The 15,907-nt window shown below is 44.9% G+C and overlaps 1 protein-coding gene across 7 annotated transcripts in view; it reads left to right on the top strand.

Annotated features, from left to right (window-relative positions):
• Nucleotides 1-15,907, top strand: part of LOC105890965 (arginyl-tRNA--protein transferase 1) — a 92,146-nt gene that overhangs the window by 28,033 nt on the left and 48,206 nt on the right. For all 7 annotated transcript variants that reach the window (XM_012817097.2, XM_031579515.1, XM_031579514.2 and 4 more), the window contains 2 exons: nt 2,560-2,592; nt 15,576-15,757. In XM_012817097.2, the coding sequence (XP_012672551.2) occupies nt 2,560-2,592; nt 15,576-15,757 (215 nt within the window). The remainder of the gene's footprint in view (nt 1-2,559; nt 2,593-15,575; nt 15,758-15,907) is intronic.

The raw sequence follows: 15,907 nt of genomic DNA, 5'->3' as shown, positions 1-15,907 counted from the left end.
ATATTCAGCCGTATGCATGGGTGTGTATTCTTTCATGTCTATTTGTGTGTCTGTTTTGGACTCCTTACTGTATACAGCTGTTTATACAGTGAAGCAGTTGTTGGAAGGTGTGTGTGTGTGTGTGTGTGTGTGTGTGTGTGTGTGTGTGTGTGTGTGTGTGTGTGTGTGTGTGTGTGTGTGTGTGTGTGTGTGTGTGTGAGATGCTGTCTGACAAATTTTCTCCAGCCTTTTTTGAGCTCTATTAAGACACCCGTGGTGCTTTGGGCTTCTGGTGTATGTAGCACTGGAAGTGGTCACAGGGTCTGCATTGTAGTCCTATCGGTGTTTGTACATGTAGGAGTGGAGGAGTGCATACTAAATATATGTGTGTGGCCCACATGTTGTAAGCAGTGTTTTATGTGCAGGGTATGTTTATCGCTACAAAGGTGGTCTTTTCTGACATGGCTGGGCTTTAATGTGAATTTAGTGGTGTGTGTGTGTGTGTGTGTGTGTGTCTGTCTGTGTTAGTCACCGTGTTTTGAGAGAGTTACACATCTTACCTTTCCCCCTCTATTCCTTGAATTCCCCATATTTTCTTCTTGCATACTCTGTCTGGTCTGTTTTTCCTCTCTCTCTCTCTCTCCTCTATTTCATTCCCTCTTTTCTGTCCGTCGAGGTCTGCTTCTTGAGCGTGCAGCAGGGCAGAAATTGTAAGTGACGTGGCGTCTCCCTGTTTCAAGGAGTGCCAGAACATGCCCAGTTCTGGATCAGTCTGTGTTAGTGTCACTTATCTGCAGATCAGCTGTGACAGAAACGCTCAAAGACTACCGCTCAAAGACTACTACAGACATTTGCACTCACCACACACACACACACACACACACACACACACACACACACACACACACACACACACACACACACACAGATGTACACACACAGACTCTAATGCACTCCTTAACTGTGAAACTGCACATGCATAATGCAGATCCATTAAAATGTACTTTGACAAGCCCGTCTGTCTGTGTGTCTCCATTTCTCTGTCTCTCTCTCGCTCTCTCTCTCCCTGTCTGTCTCTCTGACTCTGTTTCTGTCTTTCTATGCCTCTCTTCTTCCCTGTTTGTCCCTCCTCTCCTCCTGTCTGACTGTCTCGCGCTCTCTCTCTCTCTCTCGCTCTCTCTCTCTCTCTCTCTCTCTCTCTCTCTCTCTCTCTCTCTCTCTCTCTCTATTTTCCCCCCTGTACACACATCAGCACTTCCATCTGCATTCCCAAACATGCCAAACGTTGATTGATGAGGGACGGCTGAAGGTGTTCTAGCCTGTGCTAAACGAGCAGCTGTGTGAGACGCAGGCCAACACGTCCCCGTCCCCCGTCCCCACGTGACGCAGACCCACGTGCTTCCCTCTGAACTTGATGGTGGATGTGCTGTACAGAGTGTGTATGGGTGCGTTTGTGTGCGTCCTGCGCTCAGGTTTCATGCTATAGGGTCGCGTCTGTTTGCATACCTGGCGCTAAGATTTTAAAATGGAGATGCAGAAATGTGAAGCTGTGTGTGTTACTGATATAGTTACTTGATACTTCCTGGTTTCTGGCAAGGCCGGCCTCCAACATCCGCCAATCTTTTTAACATTTACCGTGTCCCTGCTACACGCCCTCCCTGTTCTATCATAGATGCATTGCCACAGAGTTGACCTTGTGTTCAAGAAAGTGTTTACAGTGTGTGTTTGTTTGTGTGTGTGTGTGTGTGTGTGTGTGTGTGTGTGTGTGTGTGTGTGTGTGTGTACTTTAGCGCCATGCAGCTCCCTATCTGGTTCTCATTTAGATTTGGTCGTGACCTAAACAGGGAAGCATGCTACATGTATCCACACGAACTGCAGGTCAGGATGTCAGTAAACACTCTGGATTCAATGTGGCAGAGTGGAAATTGAGAGGGTGGGTCAGAGAGACATATAGAGAGAGAGAGATAAAGACAGAGCAATAGAGAGAGAAAGCAGAGAGGCTGATTGAAAACTTCCTCTCTCAGAAAAAGAGGGGAGAGACGGTGAGCGGTGTGGGTGAATGTTTCCAGGCCGTACTTGAGTCACAGGAGGGGGAGGCTTTAGCGGGAACTCCTCAGGTGCTGCAGTGCTCTCACAGCAGGTGTCCGACAGTGGTGATGGGAAAGGAATGCTGCAGCGCTCACAACACAAACACAGGGCAGGGTTCTGTAAGCAGAGCTCTCAGCAGAGATATGTGGTGTTAGTTAGCATTGTGGTTTAGCATGGTTTGGTATTGTGTTTTTTTTATATCGTCAGATCAGAATAGTTTATTCAGAACTTTTAGACAACTATTAAATAAAATAAAAATGATTGGAATGTAAGATTCACTAGTGAGTTGTGATGCTAGAAACATGCCAGAGACTGTATTATCAATACTAATAGTTTATACATATACATTTCTTATTAGAAAGTATATCCTCCAGTTATATCCTCCATTAAATGATCAGACATCTGTAGCTGTAACAGCTGTTGTTGTGTTGTTGTTCAGACCCTGACATTTGTTTTGTTTTCTTTCCTTTCTTCTCTCTCTTCCTCCAACAGTATAGAAGATTTCTCTGCGATTCCCCCCTGGAGGTAAGTCCACTCTCCTCACCAAAGCTGACATCCACATTTACTAAACTCCCCTCCTGAAGACTTACATCCATAGTCAATGTATGGGCTAAGTCTATACTTTAAGCCCAGAGGGATTGCTGACCGAGCACTTAATTGACGCGCTTGTTAGATGTAAAATAAGTTCCAATTTTGCGTTCTCTTTCTTGGTTATGCAAACTTTATTTCTCACAGTAAGATCCAATCCATAAGCATGTCCATACATCCAAACTTGCATCTTATAATACATGAAACAGACCTTTGCAAATACAAATGAAGCGGTCAAAAAGGTGTGTGTGCTCTCCCTCAGTCAAGCAACACCTGATACCTGCCTGAACTTTCACACCTATATGGTGTGAGCCCAATTAAAATGGAGCGCCATCTAGTGTCCCACACAAGATTAAAACATGAACCCAAATGGCTCCTACACACTGGCCCCTAATTGTGATGGCCGACAGACATAACAATTAAAACACATACCAATGGGAGCCATTAAGAAAAGTGGGCAGAGTGAAATCACAACTAAAGACACTCCACAAGTTTGAAACATTATCAAGGTTAAAATTACACAAGTTAAGGCTAACCTATGATTCATACAGCATTCATACATTCATACAGGTCATTTTGTTCAAACAGTCCAGGTGGTAAAGATGGTTTTCCTTTCATAAGCAGGATATGGTTAGGAGTCAGGGGTTCGAGATCATTTGGATCATCGGTCAGTTTGGTGATGGGTCGGTCGTTTAGCATAGCCTCTGCCTTGCACATGGATATCCTATTAACCATGGCTGATGTACACTCTTCTCCGGAACTGCTGTTGTTTCCATGCAAAGGACCATTAATAACCCAACCTAGGGCTGTTTTCATAGCATATGGGCCATCGCCTCTGCTGTTGACAACCTCCCAGGGCTCCAACATTTTCGGTGCATTGCTTCCAATCAACAGGTCAACATTAGCCATTATGCTGGGGATTTAATTTTTGCTAGGTAAGCCCATTTTGCCAAATCTCCTTCCTTCAACAGGTTATCTGAATTTACCAGCATTTTCTTCTGTGTGAAGGTTTCTGGGAGTTTATAGAAAAGGTTGTCATTGATTCCAGACACCTCCAAGCCTGAGGACTGAGTATGCTGGCACCACTCTTTCCTGTCCCATGGTTTCTAGGAGAAGACGAGTTGGTCTTCCAGCAAGGTTGAGCCTTCGCATGAGCTGCTCTGAGCAAAATGTTGCGGAGCTTCCAGGATCTAGGAAGGCATACGTTTGAATTACTTCGTCTCCCTTAATGGACTTGACTTGGACTGGCAGGATGGGAAGCAGGCAACGATCCCTTCCGGCCCCTGTATGATCACAAGTTTTCGGGGATGCTGTAATCACTTGGGCCTCTGACTCCTTGGCGGGTTCTGTAGGTGCACTGGCTGTCTCTCTCCTGTCGATGTGAAGTACAGTGGGATGCCTCTGTCCGCAAGTCGTACAGGTCAACCGCCCCTCACAGTTCCGACTCCAGTGCCCTGCGCATAGGCAGCCAAAGCAGAGTTCTTTCTCTTTAAGAAAGCTTAGCTTGTCTCTGTGTTTCATCTGTTTGAACTGTTGGCATTGGTGCAATGAGTGGCCTTGAGTGCAACACATGCAACCTAGCTCCACTGTAGAGTCAAGTCCTTGTGACGCATTCCTCCATTCTCCATTATTCTCCATTGATTCCATGGATGCAATGTTTGTAGCAAAGCTGTTTGCCGTTGATCCTATTCCCTTGATCGGACTTTGGCCTATTAGCCTCTGGAATGAATGAATTAAAGGTTGTTAAGTCACTTATGTCACCATACAGGGGGTCTGATATTATTCTGACATGTCTTTCTAGGAATTTCACCAGGTCTTTGAACAGGGCTCTGTGTTCGGTTTTCTCCAGTATGTCAAATGCAATGGTTCTCCATCGCTCTCTGAGCTTGAATGGCAGTTTAGACATGATTGCCCTCATATTAATTGGCATATCCAACTCTTGCATGTACTGTAATTCCTCCATCACGTTACAACAGCTGCGTAGAAAAAGAGAGTAACCCTGCAATGCGCTGACCTCTTCAGTCTTTATTATGGGCCAGGACAAAGCCCTTTCTATATATGCCACAGCAATTCTGTACTTACTGCCGAAATGTTCACACAGCAGCTGCTTTGCTTTAGCATAGCCATACTCAGGTGTCATGTGAAGACAGCTACGGATCAGCTCCCTTGGCTGACCCCTAGTGAACTGTTCAAGGTAGTAGAGGCAGTCACCCTTGCTGGCCTTCTCCTCCACTCCTTGTTCAAATGCTCTCATGAAGGAAATATACTGCAGAGGATCTCCATCAAACAAGGGGATATCTCTTGCTGGCAATGATGATAGGCGTTGTTGTTGGACGAGTGCTGATGTTATTTCATTTTGCCTTTGCATTACTATGAGAAGGTCTCCAGAGTGACTTTGATCTGTTGGTTGAGTGTTGGGATGGGAACGTTCCAGAGTCGACTTCAATGTTTCCCTTTCCAGTCTATGATGGCTGTTAGAATTAGTCCACTCCTTTGGTCGAGTTGCAAGGTGTTGGCTAGCTCCCTGAGGCGGCCTTATGGCTGTTAATGGGTTGATGGCTGTGGGCAGCGTCAACTGCTGGGGTCTGCTGGGCCTGCTTAGGGGTAGAACATTGAATTCCTTTGTCAATGGGTCCAATCTGTTTACAGGTGCCATGTTTCTAGTTCCTCTTTCCAGGTAAGAATTAATTGCATTGGATACCTTTGACCGGCTATCAGAGGCCTGTAGCACAGCAAGTTTAGCTGAAGACTCAGCAAGCATGGTTTCCAGTTCCTGTTGTTCCTTTTTCCTCCTTATTTGCTGTTCTTGCTCCTCCAAAGCATGCTTTTCCTTTAACGCCGCCATACGGACAAGCAGTGCTGCCTTGTCTGCTTCTATTATAACTATTGCGGAGGAAGTAGTGCTTGATCCACTACTGCACGCACTCTTCCTGCTTGAGTGTTGGCTGCCTACATTTGAAATACTGTCATCAGGGTTGATGCAATCATCATCATCATTAGATACTTTTTGTTCACCACTTGATACCCATAATTGCACCTGTGTGATACATTCAGTTATGTTCAACATTTGGGCTTTAAACCACACATCATGTTTCTCTTGTTCAACCTCAGGTAACATACTAATCACAGAATCTTGAACACTCTTTGCTTCATCACATACTTTAAGCAGCTCATTAAAAGCACACTGGACCTGTGATTTCTTTCCCTTTTGTATAAGCTCTTTTATCTTTCTTTTTAAGCTGCTCGCTTTGTTAAGCTTAGCCCTCCTATCTTTTTGCAATCGTTCAATTTTTTCAACAAACGCTTTAGCAGTTAATGTTACAACACGTTTTTCTTTGTCCACTTGCGCATCCGCGCCATTTGCAACATTGTTCGAATCAGCCGGTGGCCCAGTGGGCTTGTCTGCCATTTCGTACATCTCAGTTCAATTGTTAGCAACAAGTTCGCAACAAAGTAACGTCAAGTTTAGTGATCCTCCCCAACCCGACTGTCACCAATGCATCGGATCACCAATGCGTTGGATTTTTAGCCCCACAGTGTGTACACGAAACTTGAATGGCCATTCATTTAGTAGCGCTACACATACCTCGCGTTGGGCGCCATGCGTCTGATGAATTTCCAGTTGGCTTTCGAAACGAAGTGTTGATTTCTGTGCTGGTGGTAGATGGTAGCCTTTAGATTCGCAGAGACGTGAAGCAAAGTTGACTCCAATACGAACGCCGTCCTCGCGCTGTCCACGGATGTGTGGTTGTTGGCTGGATGAGCAAGCGTGATGTCCTTTTCTCTACAATCCACGATTGCATACAACGGCCTTGGCTTGGTTCGAACGCGGCTGTAGCCTAATCTACTGCGTCGGTAACGTGGAGCAGTATACCTTTTTGACTTGTGTATGGGCTAAGTCTATACTTTAAGCCCAGAGGGATTGCTGACCGAGCACTTAATTGACGCGCTTGTTAGATGTAAAATAAGTTCCAATTTTGCGTTCTCTTTCTTGGTTATGCAAACTTTATTTCTCACAGTAAGATCCAATCCATAAGCATGTCCATACATCCAAACTTGCATCTTATAATACATGAAACAGACCTTTGCAAATACAAATGAAGCGGTCAAAAAGGTGTGTGTGCTCTCCCTCAGTCAAGCAACACCTGATACCTGCCTGAACTTTCACACCTATATGGTGTGAGCCCAATTAAAATGGAGCGCCATCTAGTGTCCCACACAAGATTAAAACATGAACCCAAATGGCTCCTACAGTCAATATCCCAACAACAGTACCGTGGATGTGTATCAACTCTACTAAACATATGCACAAATCAAAATGATCAAAAATCATAAAATGCTAACATTTAATTGAAGAGAGATTAAACCTGTTTTGGCCTACAGGGAAGTATCTTATTTCTTGGTAATTACTTAGGCTTTGTTCATTTGTTATAAGAATGGAAAAGACTAATTACATGGTAATAACACATGCTAATGTGTGTGTGTGTGTGGTTGGGGGGAGGGGGGCGATTACAGGAAGAGGGGTTTATTTGGTTTAGTGGGAGCTTTATTTAGCTGAGATGGAGCGATGGAAAACGATGGAGAGAAAATGTGGCCACCAGATTGTGCTCGGTGACAGCTCTGATCAGACACGCACATGCACACACACACACACACACACACACACACACAGAGAGAGATAAAGAGAGACAGAGACTGCATTGTTATGCATAGATCCAAGATCATGTTGGAAAAAAAGATCAGACCCATCTCTTTCTTGGCTCCGAGAGGACGTTCTCCCATCCCTGTTATTACAGTGGCTATTGTGGAAGCGTTCAGCCCCCCCACTGCAGATGGGCTCAATAGAGGATTCAAGGAGGGTTGAAGGGCTCTTGTACGAATGGTTGAAACTCATGGCTTGTGCTCTTGACAAAATTACATCTCTGATTAGACGAGCGGTTATAAAGGTTTCCTTTTCTAACTTGCAGGGCTGGGTCTGTGCCTAATGTCATGATTTCGTCATGTAAGAATGGTGAAGGCCATTGCAGGGTTGTGTATGCACAAACGTGTTTGGAGAGAAGGCCCGAGAACATGGTTTTATACAGCTGCTTGGTGTAAGAAATGAAAACATGGTTTTATACAGCTCCTAAGTGTAAAAAAATACCAAACAAGCATAAATAGCAGAAGCAGATAGAAGGAGCAGGCATCACCTGCCGAGCAGGAGCAGAGAGGATAAGACATCACCAGCCCATCTGTCGCAGAGAAACCCACAAAGCGAAGTGTTAACGATCTCCGTGCCATAGCTGTGACTCTGGTCTCCAGTGAAATTGTCAGGTCACAATAATTACACCAGCAATTTGGCATGGGGCGGAGGGGCTTTAAAGCCTTTTTATTTAACAGTTTAGTTGGGGGTGGAGAGATGGGGAAGGGGGGGGGAGGGTATGGAGAGTTGGGGGGGGGGGGGGGGGGAGAGAGAGAGGGAGAGTAGGAGAGAGGAAGATGTGGCCCCTCAGTAATGCCTTGTGGGCCCCCTCGCCCCAGCCCTAATGAACATCGTTAGCGTTTATAGGAAGCATGCTTTTATCACCTCGTCAAGCCTGGCGGCCAGACGCCCCGGATTACATGTACGTGCACACACACACACACACACACACACACACACACACACACACACACACACACACACACAGGCATGCTAGACATGGAACACATTGTCCTGTTCAGGTCCTGTCCTTGTGAACCTTCCATTTTTTTTTCTTCCACTTCTGTTCTTCTTCATGCCTTACTCCCTCAGACCACCTCTTTGGTTGTGTCGTGTGTGTGTGTGAGTGAGAGAGAGAGAAAAAAAGAAAGAAAGAAAGAAAATAAGAGAGAGCTGGTCATGGTGTGCAGCTACCTCTGTTTGCCTGATTCCATATGGCTCCAATCAGTGTACTCCCTCACACAGTCACTCATGGTCACATACACACACATTTACAGCCTACTACTGCCTCTCCTGCAAAGATGCATACCTACATACATACATATGTACATACATACATACATACATACATACATACACACACACACACACACACATACATATACACACACACACACACCTGGTGACCTGTTTTCTACCTCATAGCCAAAGGGACAGGTGGCTTACAGTCATTCCTTTTTTTGTTTGTTTGTCTGCGAAACTACCCATAAACAAAGTCCTTTGCGCTTTAAAAAGTAGTGAAGGGCAATTAGCAATGTGTGTCCATGTGTGTGTGTCCAGCAGTGTGGTTTGTCTAGTTCTGCACGCACACCAGGGCCTGGTCTGAACTGGACACACACACACACACACACACACACACTCACCATGCTTCAGTTAATTACTCCGGTTGCATGCCCTCCTACCTCAATCACCCTGCCAGTGTTTAGCCAGGGGTGTGTGTGTGTGTGTGTGTGCGTGTGCGTGTGTGTGTAAACCTACTGTCTCTGTCTGCAATTGTCTGTCTTCTGTCTATCTATCGCTTTCTCCTTTTACCCCCTCTCTCTTATGCACATACACACACACACATGCATTTTCCCACATATTTTGACTCGGCCATTTGCCTATACACAGAGTAAACACAATAAGCACACCAAAGGATTGAAAAACACATATGGACACGTACAAGCATAGACATTATGGTGGGCCAATAAACCTGGTCTGAGCTGCACCCACTGCATCATCGCTCTCTCTCTCTTTCTCTCTCTCTCTCTCACTAAAGACATCTACACACACACACTCACACACACACCACACACACACACACACTGTAAGCATCTTCTGCATCCACACAAGTCTGTGTTGCATTTGAGTGTCTGTTTCTGCTTTGCTGCCTCTTATGCTGATTTTTTCCCCTAAATGTGCTTTATTGCTTCTGTGTGTGTGTGTCAGTCCGCGGGGGATGTTGGCTAATTAGTCGTCAGCTCTTTATGGACCTCAAGCTTAGCCCCCCATCCCCACCCAGACCTGTACACACACACACACACACACACACACACACACACACACACACAAAACACACACACTCACAAATACTTACACACACCCTAGGCCAATCCCAAACCCAGCAGAGTGCCTGACTTGTCACCATGCTGAGTCAGCTGTGTAAAACACACACTCACTCTCTCACACACACACACACACACACACACACACTCAGTCAGCCACACACATGCGCTTGCACACACCCTCACGTGGGCTTGCATATGAAACCGTTCACACCTAAGCGCAAGCAGGTGTCTCCTCCACTTGTAATCGAAGCGGTTTTGTTTATTATGACCCAGTATAAAACCGAATGCCCCAGAGCATCTATGCTACGCTGCTCGGCTAACAGCTCTGTGGCATTCCCACACACACACACACACACACACACACACACACACACACACACACACACACACACCCTTTAAGATTTACTCTCTTTTGAGCTCAAGATGGATTAACAGAGGAATTACAGATTTGTGTGTGTGTTTGTTGGTGTATGTCTGTTAGTGTATATGCATATAGACGTGTGTGTGTGTGTATATATCTAGATATGTAGATATAGACTTATATATAAAGTAGTGCTGTCAAACGATTCAAATATTTAATCGCGATTAATCGCATTTATGTCATAGTTAACTCAAAATGAATCGCGATTAATCACACATTTTTATCTATTCTAAATGTCCCTGCAAATGTTTTATTTTATTGAAAACCAACATTGCCAAACAGGGCGGTACAAAATAAAATTATAAAGTGCACATTTCAGGTAAACAAGGACTCTGCCTATAGTGCAGTTAAACCATGGCTTAATATTTTCTTTTTTTCAAGTTTGCTGGGAACATAGCAGTCAGGCCTCTTATTTCAGAAACAATGAACCGTAACAATTAGGTTACCAATAAAAGGTAAGCCTACTACTTCTTTGCTTTCAGCCAGCTGCCTGTTGACATTTTCAGACAACAGTGAAGCTCGCTTCAACAACAACTTTTTTAAAGTAAACTTTCCATTCAATGGAACTTTCCTTTTTATCATCCATTTCGCCGTATCGCGCTCACCATTCACTCAAACTGTAATGTTAGCCTACTACACAGTTTGCGAGGCCAAAAAGAATGTTAATCTAAAAAAAATATATAAAAATCGCGTTAATCTCGCGATAAAAATATTAACGTATTATTAATGTAAACGTAAATATTAATGTTTATATTCACAGTGTTTCCTCTATTTATGTTTGCAGAAAAATTGGCAAATGGCCAGAAAATGTCCAAATTCATTCCAGCTAGGTGTAGCACATAGCTCTTGCATTCAGAGAGAGAGAGAGAGAGAGAGAGAACACAAACACGCATGCGGAGAGAGGACTAGAGTGTGGCTGATGGAGACTTCTTATGCTGCGCAGGCATATGTGACTATTTAGATGTGATTACTTCTCCGTGTGTGCGTGCGCTTGAGTGTGTAAGGTTTCAGAGAGAGGAAAAAGTAGAAAGACCCCTCTGGCTATAATGTCCTGCTCACCTAAACACACACCCTTCAAATGGCTCCTGAGCCAAAAGAAAACACAAGAATCAGGAAGCAGTGTTAACAGCTATGAGGCTGAGGTGAAGGGGAAAAAGAAAGAGCGAGCTGGAGGGTGGCTGGTATAGAGAGAAAGAGAAACAGAGAGTGGTTTGGACTCCATCTGAGAGTGATTTGGGCTGTGTGTGTGTGTGTGTATGTGTGTGTGTGTGTGTGTGTGTGTGTGTGTGTGTGCGGGTGGGTGGTGGAGATGTCAGCTGGGTGGATGTTTGGCTTGCTGTCACAGCAGCAAGGCCACAGCCATTAGGCTGTCCTAAAGGGTGATGCCATGGTCATAGGGAACAAGATCTTTCCCACTGAGGTCATAACTGCACACACACACACACACACACACACACACACACACACACACACACACATCGTTACACACGTTCACATTTGGGCTCTCATGGAAATCCCCACATACACATGTTCACATACACAGACCCTCCTACTTTACCCGCCTATTACTGACAGACTCTCACACATTGAAACCCCCCTTCACACACATCCATAAACACAGAGTCATTGATAAATACACTGTCCCCCACTGTCACATCATCTCACACACATGTTTACTTATACACACACACACACATGCGCACACACTCTTCCCCCACTCGTCTAGATTACAGTACTTCAAAAGGCTTGTGAGTGGCAGCCAAAGTGTAACAGTTAGCCCTTCATCCCGCTGCCCATGTTTCAGTGACTGACGTGTCCCCCAAACACAGACTGACAGGCCTGCAAGGCCCCCCTTCTGTCTGCTTCAGACGGGCCGGGGGCGGAGGGGCCCGCGCACATGTGAAGCCCCCGTGTCCTGAGCCCCGCGCCGTCAGTGCACCAATTAGCCCCTAAAAGCAGCAGTTAGCATCTAAAGCAGCGCCTCCTGTTTCACCCACACGTCCCCCAGCTGCCAGTCAAGGCTAACGGCTAGCTGATGGTGCCTTCATCTCTAATGACCTCAGATTTGTGTGAGTGCGTGTGCGTGTGTGTGTGTGTGTGTCAGAAGAATCAAGGATTGTAGCAAAACTAGCCCTTAGTTGGTGTGCGTGTGTGTGTGTGTGTGCGTGCTTGTGCATGCTTGCATGTGTGTGCGTGTACGTGTGCGTGTGTGTGTGTGTGTGTGTGTGTGTGTGTGTGTGTGTGTGTGTGTGTGTGTGTGTGTGTGCGTGTGCGCGCGCGTGTGTGTGTCAGAAGAATCAATGATTGTAGCAAAACTAGCCCTCAGTTGGTGTGTGTGTGTCTGTCTGTGCCAGAAGTGTTTCAGTTACTACTCAACTGTGGTCAGCGCAGAGGACCATATGTAAATAATGAGTCTTCCATGAAGAATGTGGTTAGGGAAAAAGCTTAAAACTGTAGCCTCTGGTGGCAGCTTACTGATGTGTGTGTCTGTTTGTGTGTGGTTGGGTGTGTTTGCGTGTGTGTGTGTGTGATTTATTGTGTTGTCTATAGTTCTGAAAATGTTAGTATATGTTCATGCATGTTTATTTACCTGTGCTTATGGGACTGTGTATGTGTGTGTTCTGACTTGTGATTGGGAGAGAGGGTGTGTATGCCAATGCTTGTGATTGTGTGCATGTGTTTGTCTTGCAGTGATATGAAACACTAGTGTGTGTGAGTGCAGGGGGTTGCCCCTAGGTCAGGCAGATTTGGTGTTGGATGGCACTGGAACATATATGTGCATGCATATATACTGTATGTGTGTGCGCGCGCGCCTATGTAGAGGTAAAAGTTTCAGAAGCTGGATTAATACTTGACCACCTCCTGGTACTGATAACGAGTCACGCTGAGGCACCCTAACCAAGGCCAGATGGGGGTGTGTGTGTGTCACAAGATCCTGTTTCCAACCAGCTACACCCTCTCCAATGAATGCCCTCTCATACACACACACACACATACACACACACACACACACACACACACACACACACACACACACACACACACACACACACACACACAAAACACAGGCCCCCTACAGTGCAGTTTGAAGTCAGTTGTGAAAGGGAAAATCCACCCCTGCAATAAGAGCCATGACTGAAAAAAGCAGAACTGCAGAGAAGTGTGTGTGTGTGTGTGTGTGTGTGTGTGTGTGTGTGTGTGTGTGTGTGTGTGTGTGTGTGTGTGTGTGTGTGTGTGTGTGTGTGTGTGTGTGTGTGTGTGTGTGTGTGTGTGTGTGTGTGTGTGTGTGTGTGAGAGAGAGAGACTGAGACTGAGACTGAATGAGCGAAGAAAACCCAGCATGAGAGACTACAGAGAGAAATGTGATCCAGGGCAGGTATTAAAGCTGTTTTATATTGTGGGCCAACACTCACTCACACACTACCATACAGACACAATTTACACACACACACACACACACACACACACACAGTAGAGAAAGGGGCCCCAGTCCCTGCAGTCTGCTGGTATTTAGTGTGGAGATTGATTTTGCTCATGCAGGGACTTTTATTAAAACCCTCTTGCTCCCTTGTGTGTGTCTCCAGTCTTACACACACACACACACACACACGCACACACGGTGATCTCCCTTAACATTTAGGAGGCATTAGTGGGCTACTGTATACCCCTAGTGTGTAACTTACACATGTGCAGCCTCTGTTATGGCCTAGGTGCTAATACCTAAACACACCCTAGCACAGTCTCTGAATGCACACTAACTCTGCTCACACACACATACCCACGCTTATTAACTGATCTCAACACCAAAGGTATGGCTGCTCATACTAACATGGACTCGCACGAAAGTACACGCACAGGGCCTGCTTTCTGTAATAGCATAGCATAGCTACGTCAGTTATCGGCCAGTTTGTTAAAAATCGTCCGGTCTGTTAAACAAGTTTAATAATAGATTAAACATCACAACGGTAAAGAGGCACAGAGGCAGTCAGTCAGCAGCAACCTAAAACTTTTACAGTATAAATGGCTGATGCGTACATATATAACTCCTGTGAAATTGCATAAGTTTAATGATAATATTCCTGATACCTGTATTAAGTGTGATGAGGCAAGGGGGACATTGTTCCACTGTATATGGGAATGTGGGAAAGTGAAAACCTTCTGGCAAGATGTTGTTAATATGATTGATCAAATTTTATCAAAGAAATTACCATTGAATCCCAAGCTTTTTATTCTTGGTTTATATCCTACCATACCACTTCTACAAAGCAAAGAGTTCAGATTCATAGATATGTGTATATTACAAGCTAAACGTATAATTGCTCTCAATTGGAAAAGTGTTGATTAAAGAAATGGCCTCAAACATGACAATAGAAAAGATAACGTATATTGTTAGACGTAAACAAAATGTTTTTGATAATAGCTGGGGACCTTTTAAGTACTTCTTAAGGCATAATACTAATGTTGGTAACTTGCTTCAGCAAGAACAGGCTCTGGGGGAGTAGGACAAATATCTGATTATGTACATTGACTAGTAGGAAAAACAACAACAAAAAACACTTTATTTAGTTTGTAAAGTATACTTTTATGTTTCTTTTTATTATCTGTTTTTAATTTAACTATTATTTCGTTACTCTATTATTATGGGTGGGGGAACAGGGTGAAAATGTTTGCTGTGTATTGTTCTGTTGTTATTCAATTTGATGTGACTTGCAAACTGAAAAACAATAAATACATTGTTTAAAAAAAAAAAAAAAACATCACAACGGAAACGTAGCCGATAACACATGCATGCCGGTATTTAACCCCGTTACGATAGTCGTGTTTGCCAAAAAAACTGCCAGAAGACTTCAGTCTGTAGTGTCCGCTTTTATAAGTGTGTAGGTTTACAGCTAGATAAAAGAGAAGACATCTTGGCTTCATAAACTTTATGCAAACGTTTCTGTATTCTCAGAATCAGAGGATAGCCAGGGTTGTGACATGTCCACACATACCTAGGATACATATGCACACACACACACACACACGCACGCGTCCGCTCGTACCTAGGATACATATGCACACACACACACACGCATCCGCTCGTACCTAGGATACATATGCACACACACTTTGATGCAGAGCTGTCTGGTGCCGTTGTGGTTATGCCACTGGAGTTTCATCTGATGGTGCAAGTTCATCATGACTGCTATTCAGAAAATGGAATTTGATTTTTATACAGAAATATATATGAGTGTGTGTGAGACCATGATATTCCACTTTGTCATCCCTTGAAAAATATCATGAACTTGTGATCCTGTATGTGTCAAAGCTCAAATGGACTATCACCAATTCTAAGCAGTGCAACATGAGAAGGAATATCATGAATACCTTCACAATTCTGACCTGGTCTCTGTCACAACCCAGTGTCTATGTTTGTCTGTCCTGTCTCACCAGAGCTCTCCCTCTCTCTCTTTCTCTCTCTCTCCCCCTCTCTCTGTCCCTGTCTCCCCAGGCGGAGATGTCTGCTGAGGGGCCGGAGGTGGGCTACGGCTCCTTCCACCAGCAGTACTGGCTGGATGGGCGGCTCATCGCGGTGGGGGTGATCGACATCCTGCCCTCCTGTGTGTCCTCCGTCTACCTGTACTACCACCCCGACTTCTCCAACCTCTCACTGGGAGTCTACTCTGCACTCAGGTACACGCACGCACACACACATACACACACACACACACACACACGCACACACACACACACACACACACACACACACACACACACACACACACACACACACACACATACATACAACATAAACACACACACACACATACAGCATACACACAG

Source organism: Clupea harengus, chromosome 13, assembly GCF_900700415.2.
Source record: "Clupea harengus chromosome 13, Ch_v2.0.2, whole genome shotgun sequence".
NCBI classification, from domain to species: domain Eukaryota; kingdom Metazoa; phylum Chordata; class Actinopteri; order Clupeiformes; family Clupeidae; genus Clupea; species Clupea harengus.
This window is presented reverse-complemented; position numbering and strand designations above follow the sequence as displayed.